General features: G+C 35.8%; 2 protein-coding genes and 1 long non-coding RNA gene across 6 annotated transcripts in view; 1 reads left to right on the top strand and 2 right to left on the bottom strand.

The window, feature by feature from the left end:
* Window positions 1-4,017: 4,017 nt before the first annotated feature.
* LOC127956137 (15-hydroxyprostaglandin dehydrogenase [NAD(+)]-like) lies at window positions 4,018-11,432 on the bottom strand. 2 transcript variants are annotated; one of them, XR_008153501.1, is made up of 7 exons: window positions 11,312-11,432; window positions 10,984-11,107; window positions 10,291-10,397; window positions 9,754-9,850; window positions 5,692-5,768; window positions 5,295-5,493; window positions 4,018-4,620 (listed from the first exon to the last, which is right to left on the bottom strand). XR_008153501.1 is itself a non-coding variant. In XM_052553870.1 (7 exons), the coding sequence occupies exons 1-7, from the start codon at window positions 11,402-11,404 to the stop codon at window positions 4,497-4,499; spliced, it is 786 nt and encodes a 261-aa protein (XP_052409830.1). In that variant the 5' UTR covers window positions 11,405-11,432; the 3' UTR covers window positions 4,020-4,496. The 2 variants fall into 2 exon arrangements, 1 of the variants encoding a protein (XP_052409830.1); XM_052553870.1 differs by having other exon boundaries at window positions 4,020-4,620; window positions 5,295-5,458.
* Window positions 11,433-12,665: 1,233 nt separating this feature from the next.
* The window catches only part of LOC127956206 (glycine receptor subunit alpha-3-like), a 57,786-nt gene continuing 45,257 nt past the window's right edge, over window positions 12,666-25,194 (bottom strand). Inside the window, exons 7-9 of the mRNA XM_052553995.1 lie at window positions 16,773-16,987; window positions 16,170-16,319; window positions 12,666-13,882 (exon numbers count right to left, since the gene is read on the bottom strand). Coding sequence (XP_052409955.1) covers window positions 13,607-13,882; window positions 16,170-16,319; window positions 16,773-16,987 — 641 coding nt within the window. The 3' untranslated portion in view covers window positions 12,666-13,606. The remainder of the gene's footprint in view (window positions 13,883-16,169; window positions 16,320-16,772; window positions 16,988-25,194) is intronic.
* On the top strand, window positions 19,799-23,189 carry LOC127956207 (uncharacterized). 3 transcript variants are annotated; one of them, XR_008153511.1, is made up of 6 exons: window positions 19,799-19,953; window positions 20,629-20,728; window positions 21,743-21,858; window positions 22,002-22,086; window positions 22,593-22,720; window positions 22,841-23,189. It is a non-coding gene; the product is annotated as an uncharacterized LOC127956207 (long non-coding RNA). The 3 variants fall into 3 exon arrangements; XR_008153512.1 differs by having other exon boundaries at window positions 22,576-22,720; XR_008153513.1 differs by having other exon boundaries at window positions 20,629-21,054.

Here is a 25,194-nt window from a genome sequence, read left to right as displayed (position 1 = left end):
CTTTCAGCCAACAATAATGGAATGTTTGCACATTTCCTCTTCCCTCTGACAAGGGACGACACTTTTGGGTCATCTAGATTGTTGCCTCTTTAGAAATCATTTATATGTTCGTTCAGCTACTTGCAGAGTAATAGAAATTGTCTGAAGAAAGTAAAAGTATGTGTAAATATGAAAGTGAATATGAAAATACTGAAATGCTAATCGGGAAAAAAAGCATATATTTTAATATAAATAAAAATAATAAGTATTACAACAACGATTGTTGGCTTTATGGTGAATCGCTTTTTGTGTACAGGTAAGTCACTTTGGATAATTTAATCTGCTAAATGCATAAAGGTATAGAAAAATGCATAAATGTATGTATATATACAAGTATATATGTGTGTAAATATATATATATATATATATATATATATATATATATATATATATATATAGCAAATATAGAAATATATATATAGAGAGAGAGAAATACACAACAATTCTGTAGCCAAGTTTATTTATTGTTTATTTATTTGCTAAATAGTATTTCATTCTTGAAATTAAAACACACTACTTCATCGACATGCAAAACTTACTGTATCAATCTGAGACCAAACTTTTTCCCAGGAAGAGATTTAAAGTTGCAATACTTTGCTAAGGACTGAGGCATGCTTGCTACTGAAATTGAAGAGAGTTTTTTGCTTAATGCGGAGCACCTTTAACCCTTGAATGATTCAAAATTAGTAGTTAACTGGCTCTTATTATATTGCTTTTCTGATCCTTGCCTGTCCCACATATTGCTTCATACTGTTTCTAGATGCTTCTAGTGACAGCTGAACTAGAAACCTCTATTAACTGGGCGGGTGACGTACAAGGGAGTGAGACATCCCAGAGACTGTGCAGGCCGGCCTGACATTTCGTGTGCCATTTAATCTTAGGGGAAGGGATGTCTCTTATCACAGCTTTTAGCTTTCCTTTGTTGCAAATACTCAAGTCTATTTTTGTTTTACCTCAATTTTTATACATTTTGTCAAGGGCAGATTTGGATTTGGAAACTCAAGAGACCTGTCAGATATTTAATTGTTGCAAATACTCAAGTCTGTTTTTGTTTTACCTCCGTTTTAATAGATTTGGTCAAGGTCAGATTTAGATTTGGAAACTAAAAAGGCCTGTACGACATTTAATTCAGACCAGGGCCAACTTAACCTGAAAACAAAGATTCTTAAAAAAAACAAAAACAAAAACAAAAAACAATGTGAAGCATTGTGACTCATTTCAATTGCTATCTCTCCAGATATATATATGTGGTTTCAGGCCAAAGACCTTGAGGTAATCGCCCCATTGGCCCACAATCTAACATGTCCTCCTGTGTGACAGTTGTTTGTAGTAACAATGTTTAAAAACACTTAACAAAGCACTGTCCAGATGTACTCCGTATGACGCAACAGCTGCATCGTAGTGTATATGAATTAGACATCGTTATAACAAGATTTACTATATTTTTTTATTATTATTTTTTTTTTTTTTACTGAATATTTGCTTTGGACTTAACTAGCAATTTATTTTGCTTTTCTAACATGTTTTTTTTTTTATGAAAAAATAAATAGAAACGAGCTGGGAGCTTATGTTTCTGAAAATAACCGAATGGTTCTTCGTCCATAAATCACTAAGGCATCTGGGAAGTGTTTTCAAGAGCAGATCCTTTTGAGCATGATCTTAAACACACACTAAAAAAGTCATATCTGTATCTGTCACTCTCTGTATTTGAATTATGTATGACTTACAGTATGAAAGTGAAAGTATATAAGTTACTAAATGACATTGTTTAGTTTTTGACGTAACAGACATCTCATTTGTCCTGAGGGGGGCGCCAATAAACTATCAACATACTGTCAGAGAGACAATTTTTATTTGTGTAAAATGACTCGCATAATCCTGTATTACTAGGTTGTGTCAGTGATTACACTTGTCATCCAAAATAACGGACAGAGCCACATAATTCACACTCTCAATCACTGTTTAATTAGAATGATATGATAATAATTAATTAATGTATTTATTTATAGTAATAAGAATAATGTGTCCAAGACAGGATTAGACCAAATGTATGTTATATCTGCTGATCTTCTACTTTAAAAATTGTATTTGTGATGAAAAACTAAACATTGGCTGGGATCACACACAAACTGCCAGAGACACAAGGAAACACTCAACCTCTCTCCTTTCTCAAGACTATTACTCATGGAGCAGGTCCAAAAGACTCCGCTGAAACTTCCAGTGGAAGAACTTTTCTGTTGCTTTCTAGCAAATCTGTCTGATTGCACATTGATTGCCAAAATGAACATGAGTTATATGCGCAAGGGTCAAGAAATGACCAATGCTTTGGGCAAAATACCAGTGAAAGCTCTGCAGGCACTGTAATGAACTGTCTGACATGTGTGTGTATTCACTGTCTCTGCTAATATAAAGTGATCTTTCATTGGGGGGAAAGTAAAATAATATCTGAAGATACACATGAAGGAAACAATAGAAGATTGTAATTGAATCAAAATGTTTGGTTGATAGACAATACAAAGCTGTGTAATCTTTAAAATGTTTTTGAGTAGAGCATTTATTTATTTTAGAACATTGCTAATTGTAGAGCATCGTTGTTGTCTTTTTTTTTTTTAACAGCTGTAACTGCCCAGAAATCTTTTTCAGTTAAGTTGATTTACCACATAAATGCAGAAACAGCCTCCGAATCAACAGCCAATTCTAATATAGCCTCGCCATGAAATAGTTTTTGACAAACAACGAGGCATGTCATGCAACACACTCTTCATTTCGTGTCACAGCTTCCTGCCTACAATGAGCTAAGTGAGCTGCATATCTTTCAGTGACTTATCAAAGCTTTCTCATCTGTTTAACCTGTACTCAAACCCCACCCAAGCTTCCTCAGGGCCTTCTGTGTGACCGTAATGACCTGACTCATCTGGTCTCCTCTCACTTCAGTTTTCTCTCCCCATTTCCCTTGTTGAGAAGACCAGCAGACTATGTATACGATAAGTTCACAGAGATACTTCTGTAGGTTAACATGAATTTATCATGAATGAACATATGTTAACTTGTTATGGTAACTTGTAACAACTTAATGTTATGGTAAACAGAAATGAACATTAACAAGTGGTAAAAAAGTGGTGCATTTTGTGTGTGTGTATTGCATTGCTAGAATTATTACATACTGCAACAGTGTTACTTTAAAAGTGATGACAACACATTAGTGGTTCAGTTGTTGCTTTTGCAAAGACTGTTTGTATAATCTGTAAGCATGCACTTCCTTCAAGGATTCTTCAGATGTAGATAGAAAGCTCTGACTATCAAACAGTCATCATTCAAACGACGCCTTCCAAGTCCTCATAGACTTTCATATCTTTATCTGCTGTCATATCAAAGCAGAGACACATCCCTGTGATGTTTCATCAAAGGAATTTTGTAAAGTCACAGTGTAAAAAGTGAAATTCTGGATACTCCGAGAACTGTTATTGTCAAATTGAACCCCTATAACCCATCTAGGGGACTTGTATAGTTTATTTACGTATAACTCGACTTTAGTGTAGACTTTGTGATTGTACTGATGAACATTTTTAAAACAGATACTGTAAGCCATGTTTTGATTGACCAAGATGACTTTGGATGCATTTGGATGAAAAAACTTGTATACTTAGTATATATCTAGCAACATAACTTGTTATATTTCACAGCTGGAAATAGAAAGATTTTACCCATAGCACTAAAATGTGAAAGCAAAGCACAGGTTATTAATTTCTGGTAATGTGGTAAGTGTAGGCAATTGTGCAGATTCCTGGACAACTGCATTGACGTAAACACAGCTGCCAGGTGACACTTGTTTCTGGATTTGCATTCTGTGTGTCTTTTAATGTAGACATGAACACTATATATAGCAGCCTGGTCTCAAAATCTGCAAGACTACGGATTTGGGATCCGTTTCAGGTAAAACACAGCCTACGCCATACACATATAGAAAACATTTTCTTTGTATTTTTAGAAGTTTATTGGTTGATTTCTACATAAGGTATACATAATAAAAGATACTCTCTTTGCCACAAAGATATATATCTAAAATATTATACAAAAACTATACAAAAAAATGAATCATTGATATATATTGAGGTACAATTGACTTGAAAACAATAACTGAATTATTAATAAATATGATTATCTTTTCTCAAAACCATTTACAGTAGCAGTTTACAGCATTCAAATTAATGTTCAAGGGCATGACAAAAAAAAAAAAAGAGGCCCGAATACCAGTATGCAGTCCTTTTTGGTTTTCAAAACTCAAATGATAGATAGGAAAACCTATACCGTCCCTTTTTATTTCTTAAATGCGCCATAGGTTTGTGTCTTAAACTTGCGGTTTGAGGTGCCTGCACTAGACTTCAATCAAATAAATGTTCCGATGAAGAACGGAGAGGAGAGAAAAAAGACGAACATGTTTGATGAAGGCATCGCTCTCAAGCTGAGAGAGGTTCATAGGTGTGGAAGTGAATGCCTTTAGAACAGGTGATCTTCATCACGGCTCCGTTTAGGCTTTCATCTGTTATCATTCGCAGCATTCCTTCTGCAATCAGAGATGGTCTGTAGACATAAACACAGACACAACACAATCATATTTCACATTTCTTTGTCACTGTCGCATGTTAAATCAGCAATTTTCAGTAAAGAATGTGGATTAAAGTAAACAAGGCGATTCGTTTTTGCATTTTATAATCAAATTTAAAATCTTATCTTTTCTATGTCCTTGTTGACATTTTTTTACTTCAAATTATTCATCCCTCAAGTGTCTACAGAGTGTTTGAGGAAGACATAAATGTTTTATTGAAAAAAAAAAAAAAAAACTCCACCGTGACCAACAGAATAGTGCGAGTAAAAAAAGAGTCAGTAATACTGTAGATGATTTGTTGGGGTGGAGGAGGTTGATTTGATTCAACTTTATGTGCATGTCAAAAATCTTAGCAAAGCAAAACATATGGTTTAATCCACCTTTAATCAATGGGTGGTGCAGCATGAATGTCTAAATCTTCCAGTAAAGGCAAGTTTAAAGGTTTACAAGCAGTTCATCCACTGATTATTTACTTGCAGCTGTAAAAGTCTGGACTGGAAACAGTTTTTGGCCATTTTCTAAAAAACTGTTTTGGTCTCTGCCCAAGCAAAACTGTTTATTCAATGGAATGAATATAACAAACAAAGCTAAACTACTTAGACAAAATCTAATACAGAAGAAACTGGTGGTTCAGCAGAACTCTGCTTACTTTAGAACACCATACTTGTCCATCCGTTGCTTGAATTCATCTTTGTACTTGACAAACTTGCCCATTGTTTCCTCGTGCTCCACAGTGCGAAGGAGTTGGGTGTCCACGAAGGCTGGGCACAGTGTGTTGATCCTCACTCCATAATTGCCCTGTTCAGATGCGTCCTGCCGACAACAAAACGTGTCCAAACACGGTCAGCCTAAATTACACACACAGCGCAAAGAATGCGTCAACACACAGGGGTGAGAGATCCTATCTGTGAGCAAACATAACTACTCTCTTCGAGGGAAAAAGCTGGGATGTGCTGGAATGTACCATGTTTCGGTGAACAGATTTACATATGGTTCCGGTAAACTTTGCCTATGGTAAACTGGTGAGACAGGATTGATGTACTCACTGCAATGGCTCTGGAAAATCCAATCACCCCATGCTTTGTTGCTGTGTATACTGGCTGGTGAGGAGAATGCAGAAAAGCTAGGAGGAAACAAAATGAATACTAATTCCAAAAAGAACATGTCAAATGTACATTCGTATACCTAGTTTTTCCACTATAATGTAAAATGCAATTTTTTTAATGAACCTTAAAGTATGAATTTTAAGCTCCAAAAATGTAGCATTCTGAAACCATGTGGTAGATTTGAGTTTGAAGCAGGCCAAATTTAAGAAATAGTGATTTCAGAAGAAATCTTCTGCTCCAGTGAGCTGTCAACTTCAACCAAATCATCAGTCGGTGAACTGAAATCGAGAAGCAGATCAGTGTATACATTTTTTTTTTTGGATCGGTTGCTTTTTTTTTAGTCCACAAATCTGTTCTTCTCCTTGACATCACAGTTCTCAAGTTACAGCTCACTGAAGGAGAAGATTATTAGGCAATAACTACAAAAATTCCAATGTGTTCCTTGTATGAATCATTTTTTAAATGGAAAGAGCTGCATGAAGATTCTGCAGAATATCTCATTTTTTGTTACACAAATGAAAAAAGTCAGACATATTTTGGAACAAAATTAGTTCATGAGATTATTATTCCAGTTGACTGAATGAAGGGTTTTGTAACCAGGGCTGCAATACTAGAGTCTGTTATTTGAAAGAGCAAGGTTTTCATCTCATTGAGACTGTAGCAAAACAAAGCCTGTGAATGATTTCCAATACCTTCGTCATGGAAAAATCTCTGGATCTTCCAAGGCTGAGGATTTCTTTTTTAATTCACGCATGAAAATCCTAATGGCTCTTGAGTCTGTTTAAAGCTCTTTGGAAACATAAAGAGCTGAGAACAATTTCCTAAACTAATGTTTTAAACTTTATAGGGCAGTTTGGTGCTTTTTGGACCTATATAAAAATATACAAATAAAACTTTATGTGAAAAAGTCATCTGCATTTTCCCCCATTGTCTTTTTATACATATATATATATATATATATATATATATATATATATATATATATATATATATGTGTGTGTGTGTGTGTGTGTGTGTGTGTGTGTGTGTGTGTGTGTGTGTATATATGTATATGTATATATAGGTATATATATATGTATATTGAATTTATCATTTATCTTATGTTGAAGGTTATTGAAAAGTCAGATGGAACAATGTTTCCTTTAGCGTTCAGGCTTTGTTATAATAAACAACATTTACAAGCTGCACCAAACCTAGGCAGCCAAGGACGGCAGGGGCAAATAACTGAGACAGTATTTACAATTAAACAGTTCTTGTGTGTTCTGGATGAACAAATCTAAGCATAATATTAATGCACATGCAGTGGATAACCCAATTTTGCATAAAAGAAGGCTCTGTTTCCCATTCTGGCTGTATTAACATCTTGAAGAGAGTCATCAAGCTTTCTTGACTGTAAACATTTTAATTAAGGGGTAAGATCATCATAAGAACTAAACCAAACATTGAGGTCATCCTAAAAAGATGTTTCCATTTAGCATGGTTAGGTATTTCTGCATAAATCCACCAACTTTCTCCCATTATGCTCAAAAACTACAGTAGGTCCTAGACACAAAATTACTTTTGTAGACTGCTTTGTGTTTCTGTTGTATGTAATAGTTTATAGACAAATTAAGATGATATAATTTAGATTTTATTTATAATGTACATGAGGTCTGTTTTATTTATAATTTATAACACCTGACTCAGGTCAGCCTGGTTAATTTTTCCACAATTTGTGATAGTTGCTCACGGCAATAATGAAAAAAAGTTCAGATACAATAAATAGTTATTTTCAATAAGAAATTAGTTATTCGATTATTTTAAAGTTTCTGCTAAATATTTGTATGTGTTTATCATTAATACTGATTCAGTGCTGTCAGAGGTGAAGGAGACTGAATCGGGTCCATATTTTAACTTAGTCTTAAAGGAACAGTTCACTCAAAAACGAAAATGTACTCACCTTCAGGTCATCCGAAATGTAGATGAGTTTGCTCATCAGAACCGATTTGGAATAATTCAGCATTACATCACTTGCTCTCTAATTAATCTTCTGCAGTGAATGGGTGCCATCAGAATGAGAGTCAAAACAGCTGGTAAAAACATAATAGTCATCCAGTAACCCATATTACTACAGTCCATCAATTAATATCTTGTGAAGTGAAAAGCAAAACCCCCCCAAAAAATAACATAAATTGATTGAGACATTTAACTTTAAACTGGTGCTTCTGACCAAAATATCACTCCAAAAACCATAATAATGCTTCCTCCAGTGGCAAAGTACATCCTTATCCATATTTCTCTCCTGATTTAGATAAGACAATGTTTTTACTGGAGAAAGCAATATTATGGATAGGATGCATATTTTAGTCAGAAGCATCAGTTTGAAGTAAAAAAAAAAAAGTATGCTTATTATAATAAAAAAAAAAACATTTTACTTCACAAAACATTAACTGATGGACTGGAGTGGTGTGGATTACTTGTGGATTATTAGATGTTTAAACTCTATTAAACTCTATTAAATGTTCTGACGGCACCCATTGACTGCAGAGGATCCACTGGTAAGCAAGTGATGTATTGCTAAATTTATCAAAAACTGTTCTGATGAAGAAACAAACTCATTTACATATCGGATGGCCTGAGGGCATGTACAAGCCCATTTTCATTTTAGGTGAATCATTGCTTTAATGTTTTTCTTTAATTAATCCAGTGTACTGTGTGGTTTAACAAACACAATATCAAACTTTCTGCTTAGAGGAGATGGCAATGCAAGAAAAAGAATGTTTCCTCAACAAAATTCCAAGCAAATCAATCTCCAGATACAGTAAAAGAAATTAAGCTCCATTAATGTAGGCAACAATGTGAGAGTTGTTCCAATCACAAAGAGGGATAATCACCTGTGTTACATTAGTTACAGAAACCTGAGAGGCAGTGAGGGAAATAAACCATCCTTAATCCCATCTCTTATTTGGTAAGGAAAAAACCAAGTCTAGAAACCTGTCTGGAGTGTGTTGGGGGTTATAACAAGTTCACTGTCAACCAGGCACAATTCATCATCCAGACCGTACACACAAACTGTATATATACAAAATAATATTCATATCTTCAAAACAGTGGCCAGAATCAGTTTACCTATGTCCCAACTGCTAAGTGGCACCAAAACACAGGCACTTGATGACAGATGTGTAAGCTGATAATAGTTTTGCTGCTGATTTATGATTCCATTGCTTTTTTTGGCAACTTTTGGGGTGCTTAAGTATAAAGCTGGTGATATTTTTCAGTGGGAACTTGGCTTTGCTGGGCTTTTGTTTGAATAGTCACTGAGGAAAATAAAGATCTGGTTTTAAAATATGAAAGTATGGTATAGGGTGAACAGACCTAATCTTTCTTATCATAGCTTTCTAAATTGCCACAAATGTCTGGGATATGGCTTTGCTTTCCTGTTGTCTTCTTGACTTGACTTTTTCAAGGTATTGACTTGATAGTTTGACCAATAGCATGCAGGCATGCTACAACAAAACAAACTGAATTTTTAAAAGCAGATACTTTTGTAGGTTAACATGTCTATATTGTGAAAGCTGTTGTGAAACTGCTATTGTTATTTTCATTATGGTCTTTGTGCTCATTTAAACTGAATTCTTATAAAAGAAAAAGGTGTGTACAAATGACCTGTCTTGCAATGTGTTCTAATTCATTTGCATCTTAATTATCAAGCAAGTGAATCATCAAGTAAAGGCACAGTATTTATCATGCAATTTATTACATTTTGGCATAATAACAGTGCATGTGTCATTTTTCACCAGTAGGTACAGATCCTTGGCAACAGAGACAACAGCAGCCCTTTTAACCAGGTCAGATATGTTTGCTTTAGTGTGTGTAAATATTTGACTCACTCTATAGTTTGCTATTAACCAAAAAGTACTGTTATGTAATCTTCTTAAGAACAATACTCTCTACAGGCTATAGGCTAACTTTTTCAAAACATGCACATATGTAAGACGCATGAAAAAGTGATCAGTATCTTACCTGCCATAGATGAAACGTTGATGATAACCCCTCCATCTTTTCCATACTCTTTACTCATGTGTTCTAGTGCTAAATATGTCCCCTGTATGACAGATGTCTGAGGAAGACAACAGTTGAGTGAAACTGCTAGCACATAGTGAACAGATGTTTTCTATGAGAGTGAGATTATGTTGACATTGATCGGCTATTATGAACAAACACGTTATTATACTGCATCATGTCCATTATGAAATCACTCTGCAAAGCATAATTTATTTAAAAGATCTGTAGATTATTTCATACAGTGCACATGTAAGTGCCATACAATGGTGTTCCTTCAACTTCATGCACTATTGTGAAATCTTTTGGACTGGAAGCAGGGGGTGGAGTATTTTTATTGAATTTGTAACTCCTATCCTGAAGTGTAGTTGAATGTTGTGTCCTAAAGCACCAAACTTCGTCCACTCTTTGCATATATATGTCCAGTGATATGAGGTTGAGTTGAAATGCAAGAGTCTCTTACAGGTTGGATTTCAAGCATAATGATTTTTAACTCACCAAATTTACTTCAATGGTCTTTTCCCAGTTCTTCTCATTGTTGATTCCAGCATTATTGATGACAATATCCAACCGACCAAACTTCTCTACTGTGTTTTGAAAGGCATCTAATGAAAGAAATCACAGCAGGGTTTTCATTTATATTCATAAATAGCAATGTTTTAATAGTGGCACATTTAACGCTGTGTATTTAAACCAAATGAGCAGTCCAGCTAGTCAGTTCACCTAGGTTTAGAAACACAGCCAAGTGTCAGTCTGCATGTGCCCTCAACTGACTTGCAGCTGCAGCATTCCACAAAGAAACATTTAATTAAACTCTTGGGTAAGTGTGTCTTAAGAAACAAGTTTAACAGGAATGAACATTCACCCTTCCCTTCACAACTGACCCATAAACTCCTGTCTTGGAGAAATAAAGCAACCTAACAAAAGGCTACACATTTAGTGTTAAAACTTCAAAAAAAAACAGTAACATTCCTCAGTGATGACCTGAGGGCCTATGAATGTCTAGTATGAACTTATTAACTTCCCAAACAATGAGACATTGTTGAGGAATAAGATGCGCTGCACATACAGGTGCGCAGTATAAAGTGGATAATTGTTTCGTTCTATAAGAAAGTCAAACTGTGCAAGTCTAGACGAGATATTATAAATTTCCTAACTAAAAGGATTAGTTAAAAAAAAAAAAAGTTTTACCTCTAAGTTTCCCAGAGTCAGTCACGTCACATTGGATAAAAATACAATTATCCTCTCCAAACTGGCCATCTAGATCGCTTTTACATTCCTCTCCCACAGATTGGTTCAGGTCTACCAGTGCAACCTGAATTGTCAAAAAGTAAATTAATAACGTAATGCTAAAACAATTTATTAAACGAAGACGCTACGATGCATGATGAAATAAAAAAATATTCGCCCCAAGCAGGCAACTGAACTAATCATAAAGACGTTTTGCACAAGTTTTCGCAACAGTTAATTGGATAAATCCGCGAAGTCCATTTTAAAAAGAATTTTAACAAAGCGAAACCTTCGCCCCGTTCTCCAGGAGATGTTCCACCCCGGCTCTTCCGATGCCTTGCGCGCCGCCGGTGACCAGAGCCACTTTCCCGTGGAGACTCATGCTGCTCACCGCCGAGCGCGCCGTGCAATGCTTTATGTAGGCGTACAGTCAGAAGGGGGCGTGTAGATAAGTACTACAGTAAACACAGACGGCCTAGTGTCGTTTTACAAACTGACATTTACACCAAAGAGATGATTACTAACAATTTTCGTGTGCGTTCAGTGCCCTCGGCGACAGTCGAACATACAAGTACACACATGTGGAGAGGGTAAAATGAACGCACCTAAATGAGCAACAGACAACGGATGCTTTTATAAACATCTTTATTTTTTCCGTCTTTCTCAGAGGGCTCTTCAGTAAACATATGAAAAGAACTTTACACTTTACATTATGTTAACGCAGCCAATTTAAAATAAACACAAACGTATTTTGTGTTGCAAAACTGTAATACATTTCGTTAGTATTATAACTGTTCCGTTATCTATATATACTTGTGTAACACGGACACTATAAAGTGTGGCCAGAAGTATTTACAGATGTACACAGAAGAACTAAAATTGCAGCGAGAACATTGACTGCTGGTCCAGTTCATACTGAAAATGAAGTACAACAGACTTGAGTTCATGCATAACATTTAATAATGTTTGTACAAAATAAATTACAAATGCTCTTGCATTATACTGTAAATTTCCATGAACTTCTTGTGTCCTCTCCATGATGCATGTATGTGCCAAATGCTGATGTCAGATAGCGTTCAAAACACGGCAGCACTGCTCTATTTACTCTTAGGAATGTGTGAGACTAGATATGCTTTGATCATTTGTATGGCACAGGTTTTCAGCAGATACTTCTGAAAAGAACAGACATTCAAAAAAAAAAAAAAAAAAAAAAACGTCTAAGAGAGTCTGGTCTTGAACAGTGTTTATATGTGAACAGCTTATTCGGAATTTCGACTAAACAAATATTGATAACATTGTTAAATACCTATTCCAACACATTTTCCCATTTCTCCAATACGTGTTTTTAAATATATTTGCAATGCCTTGGGGATATCTTCAGAAGCAGAATTAGATATTGTTCTCTTGTAATATAATTTATTAACGTCCATTCAGAATTCAAAGTTATACAATCACCATACATGCAATTAGATTAGTTTTAAACCACTCAAATTATGTTCATAATTATGAATCTCATTTACATTTTTTGCATTACTATATATATATATATATATATATATATATATATATATATATATATATATATATATATATATATATATATTTAGTCTGAGGACTTGTCTCAGAAAACACATTGACTGCAACATTGTCCCAACAAGCCCTCCTTGAATTAATTTCTTCATTCATGAATTTGCAACACATGTGTGACATTATTCACTCCCAGCCGCATTATATTGTAGTGGCATCATTAGTTTGAAGTGACTGGCAATGGTTTTCAAACAATAATGCTTTTGTTCGAGAAAAACTTGAAGAATGGTTTCAATTTCTTCATGTTAACTGGCAGTACGCTACCCATTAAAGTTTAAAAAAATGTGTTTCCTTGAAGCAGTTAATGTTAAGGTGTTCATATAGGCTAGCTGTAAACACAATTGCCTTCTTTGCTGGTTCGGGGTCATTCTTGAGATTTAACTCAGAATGTTTTTGGCCTGGATGCTGGTTTCTACTAGAGCTGGTCAACAATCAGGTTGGGACAAAATGTTCGGGGACACATTATGCTGACCAAATGCTAATAAAAACTAGGTAACTCTTCCTTATAAAATAATCAACATTAGTAGTTTGTGTTTGGATATTTGTATAATATACATTTCTGCTCTTGCACTCTTGCCATTTTTCAATAGCTGTATATCAAAAATACAACACAGAACATTGGCAGTAAAGCTGTAAGACAACGGAGTCAACAAAACCAGTGCAAGACACACACATCTGCATCTGTCACTACTAGGGGCTGTAGTCAGTATCGGACTGTGCTTCTGTGTTAAACAGGTGTGTAGAAGTGCTGACCACTTTTGTTTTGCGGGACAGGTGTGTCAGAGGCCCTACGGATACCTATCCATTGCATAGTGAGTGCAGTGTCTTCGAATGGGTGTATAACATAAACAATTTATTGAAATTAACCACCGGTCCTAGACATCACAGTTTTTCATAGTCATTTTAGCATAGATCCTGGCAAGAAACATCAGCATTCATTGATGCAGCTTTGCTATTTACTACTGTACCTCCCAAGGTGCAACATGCCATGCTCCATCTATGGCTTGTGCACGTCCTCGTGACGTAGGATTTTGTAAAGGACCCAATAGAAAATATTGAAAAAAAGAAAGGCCAGTGGGAATCCGGCACGGGACACAGTGTCGATCTTCTTGGCTCGGTCGATGAAGAGTTTTCTCATCTCCTCATGACTCTTGCCGGCAGTGAGGGCTGGGTCAGAGGGTGTTGTGGCCGTATTATTAGCAGCTTTGGGCACGGCTCCGTCTTTCCCTGCATTGGGCGTGAAGCTCAACCGGCTCTCCCGCACTTCCTCCTCCTTAGAAAAAGGAAAGGATACAGAAAGAGAAGCAATCAAGACTCTAGCACTCCTACATTCACAGAACCTGTTGCTTCCCTTTTAGGAAATTCTGTGATATAAGATAATAACGTGAACAATAAAATACAGCATAAGCACTTAGTTTTTATGATGTCCCTAACATTTGAAATGATTTATGGGGAGTTTCAGCTTTTCTATTGCCTTGTTAGCCAGCAAATGTTAAACCTCAGTCAAACAGCTGAATAAAAAAAAACAAAATAAAAAAAGGCTTGCTTTGCAAAGATAATTCACATTCTCTTCTGTTGTCCACGTGATTTCAGACAAAAAAAATTTTTTGGTATAACTTGAAATCAAACCCATATCAAGCTTTATCACACAAGGCTCTTATGCTCACCAAGAATGCATTTGATCAACAACACAATATTACTATTTGAATATATTGTAAAATGTAATGTATTCCTGTGCTAGCAATGCTACTTTTTTTGCAGCCATCATTCATGTCTTCAGTGTTATATAATCTTTCAGAAATCTTTCTCATAATTTATTTTAATGGCCAATTCTCAATATTAACAAACCAATAACTACAACCTTTGCCTCAATAAACTCAAAATTTACTGCTTATTAATAGTTAGTAAGTTAGTAAGTATTTAAAAGTTATAAAAATTGGGTAGGATTAGGGATGTAGATTATTGTCATACAGAATATGTGCTTTATAAATACTAATAAAGAGCCAATATGTTAATTATAAGTATGCAAATAAGCAGCTAGTTAATAGTGAGAATTGGTCCCAATACTAAAGTGTAAATATAGTCACCTAAATTTATTAGTATGTATTAGTATGTAGAAATTTTCAAAAAAAAAAAAAGTTATTTTATTATAAATTGAGGCTTACTGTAAAGTAAGGTTCTAAAAGTGGAAACAATCATATAACACTTGTATCATATGAATCCATAAGCATATGATTCATAAAATACTCAAATGAATGTTTTAATACTGACATTATGAACGCTACTTATCTGAATGTTAAAATATTGTGACACACTGTTTCAGGACCTGAATGAACATGGACACCTGATAGGGAAGTTGAGTGACTATAATGAAATCATCGGTCGAAGGCATGGACAGAGATGAAGTGCTGTGCTCTCTCTTTACCCCTTCATTGGATTCGTCGAGTTGGCCCATTGATCCATAAACGGGCTCAGCACTGTGTAGGCCATTGATATGATGGAATGACTCGGTAAGCTCCTCATCAAAAGTTTGATCGAAAGTCTTTCAACACAGCAGGGGGATCGAAGAGAGAAGGAAACACAAAGCATGCGAACTAATAAAATATGATGGCCCTCCACATGCAGGATATCATGCAATGTAAATAAATAAATATGAACCAATAAGTGCCATTCAAAAATAATAGTATGGGCATGTAAAAGAAATGAAAATGCATAAAAACAAATGTGTATTATTCTGAAGTCAAGTGTTTTGGTCTCAGAATGCAGCAACCAATATTTTGGCTGTGGCTGTGTCTGAATTTTCAATGTCCTTTGAACTTGTACTGTGTAATTCTGCCTTGAAATAATGGCATGAAATATGTTTGGTTAGTTGTCAGCTGGTCGCCGTGATTTTGCCAAGTAAGGCATGTTCCTGTATCAACATCTTTTGATGATCCTGGATAAACATTATTATCCAAAAATATCGATTTAACCCAATCCCTACCCCTAAACCTAACCCTACCCATAATTTATTCCTATAATCAGAAGGAAGTGATAGCTGATTAACAAGGGTGTAGACGCACCTAACCCTGATTGTAAGCCTAAAACTGATATTTCCTGAAAAGTTTAATCTCAGTTCTGAATGGTGGATTGGAATGTTGTTCCAGGATCAACAAGGATGTACTTGGTGCTTTGCCACAAGGATGCACTGACAACTTCTGTCCTCTAGGAGGCAGTGTTGCATATGTGTAGACCTTACAGGTCTATATTAAACTGTTTTACTGTTAACTGCACTTGTTTATTCTTCTCATTATTTCCCTACAGCAGCTAATGAACCAGAAGTCTCACACACTGACAGAAAATGGCTTACTTCCGTGTTGAAAAATAAGGTGGATAGACCTACAAGAAGTCACTCCTGCAGTCAAGTTGTCTTCTCAAAGCACTTGAATTACTTGTCACTCAGAGTGCGTCAGCACTCATATAAACACTTGCTTCAAAACTTTCTTTACCTTTCAACATTTGACACCTGTCAACACTTGTGTATGACAAAACACAGGGATAGTTTATCTTTTCATAAATACCTTCCCAGACTTCTTCCTTTTCCGTCGGAATCGTAAGAGCTCTTTGTGTTGCCGTGAAACAAAGTTGACCGCAGCATACTCCAACAGCGCAGAAAAGACAAATAACAAGCACACAGCCATCCAGATGTCAATTGCCTTCACGTAAGACACCTGCACGGCAGAAAGACACAAACACATCCATTCTCATATACCTTAGTTAGCCTTTGCCTTTTCATTCCAGCCTGCATAACAACAGCCTAGTCATTTTATTAGGGATCCATCAGACTATTGAACTTATCACAGCTATGAATTAGAGATAATTCTCTGCCAGGTGAAAAAAACTTTTTTTTTTCTTTTCTGGAATGTTTAATTGTGTTACATAACTCAATGTAGCATTTATGAGTTTTTAATATGCAATACACACTGCACGCCAGCTTTCATGCATGGATGCACTTTGCACATTCCACTCTGAGCTGCATTAATAAATAATAACTGAGAATGAATGGCAGAAAAAGAGATGTGCAGAAGTGCTAATAGAACTTACACCATTATACTGACCAGGGATGCAGCATCTTTGTTACAAATGTGAATAAGGCTCTTGCTTTAATACCGTATGCACTCTACCTTAGGTAAAGACGTCCTGGATCCAGAGCTCTGAGTTGTCATTGTGAGCACTGTGGTGATTCCCAGGGCAACACGGGCAGGAGCAGCATCCATGTTGATCCAGAAGGAGACCCAGGACAGGATGACGATGAGCAGGCTGGGAATGTACATCTGGATCAGGTAGTAGCCCATCTGTCTTTCCAGGTGAAAACGTACCTCGATACATGTGAACTTGCCTAGCAGAAAGAAAAGTGGACACAGGGCATATTAAACTATAGATGAGGATTTATGCTTCTAAGTTCTGGTAGGTTTGGTTCTTAACATACATCTTGAAAAACAAAAACCAAAAAGTTTTAGTTCATTTTTTATTTGCATTAATTATTTGCTGTATGCTAAAATTATGATTATACACACACCACTGTTCAAAAGTGCCATAAGATTTTTAAAAAATGTTTTCATAATTTTTCTCTTATGCTCCCCAAGCCTGCATTTATTTGACAAAAATACAATAAAATAAGTTGTTTTTGTTGTTGCATATATGGCTGCACATATGGCTGCCCACTGCTCCAGGTGTGTTCACTGCTGTGTGTGTGTGTGCACTTTGGATGGGTTAAATGGAGAGCACAAATTCTGAGTATGGGTCACCATACTTGGCTGAATGTCACGTCACATTCACTTTCACCTTAAGTCGCCTTTCTGAAAGAACTTCCTGTCACTCGTGGGGAAAGTCGTGGCCTAATGGTTAGAGGGTTAGAGGGTTTGACTCCCAATCGAAGGGTTGTGGGTTCTAGTCTCGGGCTGGACGGAATTGTGGGTGGGGGGAGTGCATGTACAGTTCTCTCTCCACCTTCAATACCACGACTTAGGTGCCCTTGAGCAAGGCATCGAACCCCCAACTGTTCCCCGGGCGCCGCAGCATAAATGGCTGCCCACTGCTCCGGGTGTGTGCTCACAGTGTGTGTGTTCACTGCTCTGTGTGTGTGCATTTCGGATGGGTTAAATGCAGAGCACAAATTCTGAGTATGGGTCACCATACTTGGCTGAATGTCACTTCACTTCACTTCACTTCACTTTGTAAGGCTAATTGCTAAAGCTAGCATAGTCTCTGCCTGTTTTCACTGATGCTGTCTTCACCGGAATGATCATGAATAGGAAAGTGGTAGTTAAAAACTGCATATGAAAGCAATGTGAAGTCAACTGCTTGAATTTGCTGAGCTCATATTCACAAGTGGGACTTGTAATAGCAATGGCACCATGAGACCAGCTGTGTCGAGATTTTTATCGTGGTGTGCTCCCAATCTGTGTAATTCATAACTGCAAATTTATTTTGCACAGTAAAATCAGAGGACTGATTTTTCAAAATGAGTACATTTTCTGCAAAGATAACAGGCTTGTACTAATAATGGAATGTTTATTTGCAAATGCCAGTGCCATTTGCCAGAGCATGAGCTCTTGAAGCTCCACCTTCTTCTGAAGAGGGGGTGGGAGCACCAGCTCATTTGCATTTAAAGTGATAAAAAATAAAATAAAACATTTAAAAAACCCTATGCATTTGGGCTCATACCCTAAAAGTATTTTGTATAAAATATAAAATATTTTGAGCTTCACATGCATACTCTGTGCACATACAGATACGTATTTTACATCTTGTAAAAAGGGTCACCTGTAAAAGTTTTTCTACTTGATTTAACCCATAAAAGTTAGTTTAGTTGGTATAAGATTTAGGCTGATTCAGTGATGTTAATATTTTAGACATGAATCCTTTTTTTACATTACAATGCTGCTCAAATGCAGTTGAAATATCACAAATACCTGTTTTATTCTGAAAATAATGTGTAAATAAGGATGAAACTGGTCAGACATTGCAAAACCAAATCTCCAACAGAAAGTGTGCTCATTTAAAAGAAGATATTTATTTCAGGTGTCGGAGAAGAGGCATTACAGACGGTTACGTTTATATACAAAATCCACATGAAAAGGTAGAGAGCACCTACTTAAAAGGTCTGAGAGCTTTCAGCTGCAGTCTGTCTTTTTTGTTCTCTGCTACTGAGCCTTTTTCTCTTTCAAAACAAATTTCTGCGAGGCTTGTCTTTCCTGAAAAGCAGGGAGACGGCTTTCACTATTTCTGTCTCTTTTGTTCCAAAGTCCCTGGGAGATTTTCACTTGGTAATATTCCACACAGCCCTGCTCTCTAGCTGGAAAAACTTGGAGAAAAATACACTTAAACTCAATAAATGAATGAAACATCTGAAAGCCTATAAAAGTTAGTTTATTTAGAGCCACATAATGTTTGCTTAAACCACATATACATGCAATATTTAATATGTGCCTAAACATGTTGTTGTTAAGATGTTGTGTAAGAGTGTGTTTGAGACTGAAATGTTCCCTCTGGAATGTAACCTTAACACACACAATGACGCAAACACACACTCCTAGTCTCCTCAGAAGTTTGGATGGTTGGAGCTGTCAGCACTGTAGTTGAGGTGACCTGAGAATAAAACCCCTGAGAGACTAACTGAGAGAGGTGAGAGAAACAACAACAGGAGAAAGAGGAAAGGCAAAAGAACAAAAACCAGGAGACAGTCTGTCTTATGGAGCCTGATAGCACCTAACATTCACAGGACAGATGTGGGATGTGCTGCAGGCCCAGGAATCAGCACAGCCCAATAAACCATCCTAGGATATTAGAGAGGAATGTAGACTTATGTAGATTTAATTTACCTCCTCAGTTTCTGAGCTGATTTATACATATATATCAGTGCTGTCCATCGAATAAAACAATTAGCTAATTGATCTCAGATTATTGAATATACTGACATTACATTATAATTGAAAGCTATCAACCATAACTTAAAAAAAATCTTAATATCTGAACTTAATAAAACAATGTTTACATAAACCCATTATAATAAATGTCATATTTACCTGTGTCCTTTAGCAAGGACAAAATATACAACCCATTCTCACTCCAAAGGCGTCAAAAACTGAAGCATGGTCAAGCGCCCCTAGCGTCACTTTTATGACGCCAAATGTGCCTCTCAGCGTCGAATATCGAAGCACTACGACCTTCATTGCTTTCAATGGGAAACTTTTGGCGTCAGAATTCGACACGAGGACATGAGATGTTTATCGCTATGAAATCACGTTCAAGAAGTCTCATTCAGCACACATCGCGATACTTGCTATCAGTTCCACAGTTTGGGTGAGTAGTCGTATATACGCTCTTTTAATGCCTTTTATAAAATGTATTCTGTCTTATTTATTAATCAGATTAGTGCCATATGTTTAATCGCTGTATTATATCGGTCATCCGCGGCTGTCTTTGAGTTTCATTGCGTTTAAATAAATGAACACAGCTGCTAATTAGTCTGATTAAACTCTATCTGTCACGTGACGTGCCATAGACCTTCGATCCGTTTTATATTATTATTAATTTCAGGTTCAATGATGTAAGTTGTATTTGTAGTAAAATCATGGTAATCACGACACTTACAATAGTAATAAATGAAATGTGAAGTTAAAACACAGTAAACAGGACATTAGTAACTGTAGTTTTACTATGGTATATTAATAATCAATACAACAATAACCAAACCAGCTATGTTTGTATCACTGTAAAGTAATCATATGTTCTGTACCATGCTTTTAATACCTTTTAATGTAAATCCAAAAAAAAAAAAAAAAATCAAATTAAAAATAAATAATAAAATATGTATTTTTCCATTTTGCAGTTCATTCATATCAGTTTATATTTATATATATATTTATATATATTTATTATATCTAAATATTTTGCTAACAGATCATTATTAACATTCTGTATATAATTCAATTTTATTTACTCTCCCCTTTTTATTATTTTTATTTTTATTTTTAGCTGAAAAGACGTAAAGGCAGTCAGCCCAGTGGTGTTTCTGGAGAGGGATTCCTTCAGAAATGGAGAAGACAGAAAGCTGCGGAGGCAGATATTTGCAGCAGTAAGTCTGTGATAGTTTGTCCCTTTTATCAAACATTCCTGCTGTTATAATTTGTACAGCATTTGTTGTTTCTTAAACTGTTGCACTGTCCAAATACCCACACTTGCCATCTTTGCACTTGACCACTTGATTACTTATTTGAAGTCTTTCCTGTATTTGGCCTAGTGTTCAAGTGAGCATGATGACCACAAGTGTGTGTCGAACTTTTCATGACCTGATGACTGTGTTTCCCAATCCTGATCCTGGAGAACCCCAGCACTGCACGGTTTTGGTGTCTCTCTTATCTGCCTTGGAGTCTTCACTGATGAGCTGATGAGTTGAATCAGGTGTGTTTGATCAGGGAGACATCTCAAATGTGCAGTGTTGGGGTTCTCCAGGACCAGGATTGGGAGCCACTGCCTTATGGGACACTTATGTGTTTACAGAGATTTTTAATATCTAATTATCAATATTTCACATACTGTACATTGGACAGCTTTCCATGACCTCTTGTGAGATCTCGGCAAAAAGTCTGACGATTTATTCCAAAACATGATGCATGATGGGATACACTAAGCTTTGTATAGCTCTCCGGAGCATTACTGGAGAGGTTTAGTGTGTGTTAAGGACGCTGTGCTTTGGCATTATTAAGACCGGGGACAGTCTCGTTCACACACTGTCACGTACACACACTCTCAAGTGGCCAAGACTGCAAGTGTGGGTATCTGGACAGGGTCAAAGTCTTAAAAATGATCCCTAAACACGGTCGCACATCATAGTCTTAATAATCCAGTTTAACACTTGTATGATATTGTACAAGCCCCAGGACGGTCTCATCTGACACTATCAAAAGAATTCATATGACTATAGCTTGTTATTAATTACTTGTATTCAATAATGGATGCATTTAACATTTAATTATACAGCATCTTTACAGAGGTGTAATGTACAAGTTGCACGTACTTAATAATATTTTCTTCTTTCTGTCTTACAGGATTTTTTGCAGATAATCCTAATGCTGTTCTTCTTTTTCAGGTCTAAAATATCAAGCTCAACAGCTCACTCAAGAGCCAACCCTCACAAACCTTCCTAAAAACTAAAAGAGCTATTACTGAGTCTCAGCGAATCTTGCCATGATCAGCTCTTCCCAGGTACATTTGTTTAGAATATTTTTTTTAATCAACATTTACTCATCAAATGCTCTGGTCTGAATCTTACTTTAAATTAACTTAATTATGTTTAATGAGCAATATTAATTGCACACAGAGTAAGTAGAGATTATCTTGTTTCACAGAAGAGAAGGAAGACCAAGGAAATGATTTGCTCTGGATGAGAAATGAAGATGGCCATCTTATGCTCAAACAAACAGAAGTCCTCTGGTATGTGAGTGTTGAAGCAATGCTGTGTTATACAACATTTTATGATGATCTCTCACAGAACTGGTCATGTCAGCCTTGATTTCTTTTTTTACTATTACCATTACAGCATGTTAGCAAAGTGTGACTGGACATTTTATGTTTTTAAAAACACACCACCTGTTTTAAGAGTAGACAAGTATCATGAAATTGGTTTAGCTGATATAAACACCAATTGACATTATTTAATTGTTTTGTAAATGTTATGTTATAAATTGTGAATTGATAGTTGATTGGTTTGAAGCCAGGCCTTACACTGCACAGACTAAAACACATTTGTGAGAGAAGTCATTAGCTCTGGAGAAAGACTCTAAAGGAAGAAAACACATTTACTGCAACAATAGATGAATTCTAGAGTCTCTGAGAAGTACACATGCTAATGCAGTCTCATGAGCAAGACCTTTGCCTCTGTAACTTTTTCTTAATTCTTGCAGAATGACATATTTATTGCAGTATTTTAATTTGTACAGATGATCTCATCAGCCAAATGAGGGGTTTTGACCAAGTGATGCTCTTGAAAGGAGTGAAAGAAGAGGATGTGGTAAATTCTCTTCAGAGAAAAAGCTTCTCAAAAGGTCTCAAAACAGCTTGAAGAATGGTAAGTGTACAGTACTTCAAGGGTCATAGTTGCTCACACTGCTAAAATCACACAGAACATAAGCTGAGCTCTCTGTCCATTAAACAACTTCATCTGGATTGCTTGTTTCACTTTGACCAGGTCTGGGATCTTAGGACTGAGAGATCCTCTGGCTGAGAAAAAGCTACACCACATCAGTGCTGGATATCAACCACAAACTGTTTCCAGACACGAGAGAAGAAGAACACGATGGGGAGATGAAACCAGTTTAGATGTGATGATGGGAATCATTATTTTCTGGAACAGTATCACATGTCTTATATGTATCACATGATCTGTATCACAGTTGACTGAATGGGACTGTGTGACTTTTAAGGACATTTCATCACTCATCTGTGTGAACTGATTTATATATAAGGTTAATGTATTTTTGATGATAATTATTTTCATTGAATCTTATTTGTCTTGATGCTACTTTATCAACTTTATAGTCTATGCTTCAATAAAATGAAAATGGTGAATATTGTGTTCTGAAGATTCTTGGTAAATACATAATTTTACTAGGTAGGCTCATATGTGTTTATTTTAGACTTGGAAAAACAACATATTAATTATTGGGATTATTTTTTATTTAAGACATAAATATTTTCGATCGGATTAATAACATCTGGGACATCAGTACACCAGAAAGTAATTTTTTTATATTTTAGTAACATTTAGCACATTTTTTAGTGAAATAAAGGGAGTTACGAGATTAATTATTCTGCATTACAAGATGGTGCCATGGGCTTTATTGTTACAAACACTTGAGGGATAACTGAGAATGTAGCAGGAATGATCAACGTGGATCTTGTACTGCATTAAAACCAAGAGCAGGCACATTACTGATGTCCAGCACCTGAGGAGCAAGATACTGGGGTGAGGAGGACATTTTTACACTGATTTTTGCTAAATAGTTATATATATATATATATATATAAATTAATATTCTTAGCACTGCATGAATTTGTCCTTGTGTAATAGTGAAGTATCACAATGTGTATACATTGTCCTTGATTACTGCTTTACAGGTGGGGAATAGATAAAGGCAAGTTGTTGCAGGTTCATCCATTATATTTCTTGCCATTTACTTCAAAAATCAAATAAATAATCTATTATTTTCATTATTAAATAATTTATTTCTAATTTTTCAATGTTTCATCAGATGGCCTCACAATGTCCTGTCAAAAGGTATAATAACCATGATGAATAGAATAGAAAACAGAGGACTGTGAAAACTGTCAGATATAAATGTGACTCAGCTCAGTTTGTTGTCCATGATGAGGAGAATACATATATGTAGGTTTTACTGCCCTTCTACCGCCAGGGGCCCAGTAGCACCCCCCGGAAGAGCCCAAAACTGTACAATTCAAATGGCTGTAAATCAGAGTCCAATTAACATATCAAAGAGAAAATGGGCAGGATTATTACTTATGCTATGCTGATAAAATAATGTTGAGCTCAGTTTTCAGAAATAAATGGAAAGCTGACATAAAGGCATTTTAAATATTGCTCACTGTAAAATACCACATTTCAGCCTGCCTCTCAAATATATCATAGAGGTTTGCACAATAAACATATTTAGATATCCAGTTTTCCTTAAAATAAATAATTTATTTCGTTTCGTTAATAAAAAGTTTTAAACTACATTACCCCCAAGCCTCCGTCGTTCTATCTATGGAAAGGCAACACTAGGGGGCTGTTTTTTGTAGTTCATTGAAGTTATGCTTAGGGTTAGGATTAGGATCTCGCTAAAGATGTAATTTTTCTCAAGATAGCAACACTTCATTGTTGACTTAATATATTACTAATGTGATGATAGCAGCAAAACATACTTTTTAACATGATGCGCTGTTTAATATGGGTTAAAAGATAGTCCAACCACAGACTGTCCTGAAAATTCATAGCCAATGACATCAAAGCTGAGCAGTAGCGTCACACTTCCTTATCCATTTATGACAGATGTCTTTCGTTTTTCGGCTGAAGGGATAGATTCGGTTAACAATAGATTAAGCTTGCTACTTATTAGATTCTGTTTTATTAACGTCTTCACCTTCCTCCGTTGTTCAGCTTGACAAACATTGGGCAATATTGATGTGCACATGCCCAGCAGTCGCAGTTGTATCCAACAGACAGATTCCTCTATTATAAATATAAGACACATTTTTAAGATTTGTATTTTTTTTTGACCAAAGACAAATATATTTACTAATCAAATGACGTGCTTCTAAAATTTACATTGTATATTACATTGTTTTTTAAATGTCATATGTCATATGTGTTTTAAAGTTAAAATTGTTCACATTTGTGTTTCTGTGATTTACCATTCTCTACCATTTGAACTCTAGGAATAAAAACTGAAATTATAAATGAATGAATGAACAAATAAATACATAAAGCATAATAAACATGCATATTTTTGTAAGGATCTTCCATTATTTATTTATATGTCAAAC

This window comes from Carassius gibelio, chromosome B4 (assembly GCF_023724105.1).
Source record: "Carassius gibelio isolate Cgi1373 ecotype wild population from Czech Republic chromosome B4, carGib1.2-hapl.c, whole genome shotgun sequence".
NCBI lineage: Eukaryota > Metazoa > Chordata > Actinopteri > Cypriniformes > Cyprinidae > Carassius > Carassius gibelio.
This window is presented reverse-complemented; position numbering and strand designations above follow the sequence as displayed.

Bases quoted from the DNA above. Each gene is read 5' to 3' on its own strand.
- LOC127956137 (XM_052553870.1), bottom strand. From the start codon at position 11,404: ATGAGTCTCCACGGGAAAGTGGCTCTGGTCACCGGCGGCGCGCAAGGC. The intron at 9,851-10,290 runs GTGAGTTAAAAA...TGTCTTCCTCAG, and splicing joins AGACCATTGAAGTAAATTTG to ACATCTGTCATACAGGGGAC. The intron at 5,459-5,691 runs GTGAGTACATCA...TGTTGTCGGCAG, and splicing joins GATTTTCCAGAGCCATTGCA to GACGCATCTGAACAGGGCAA.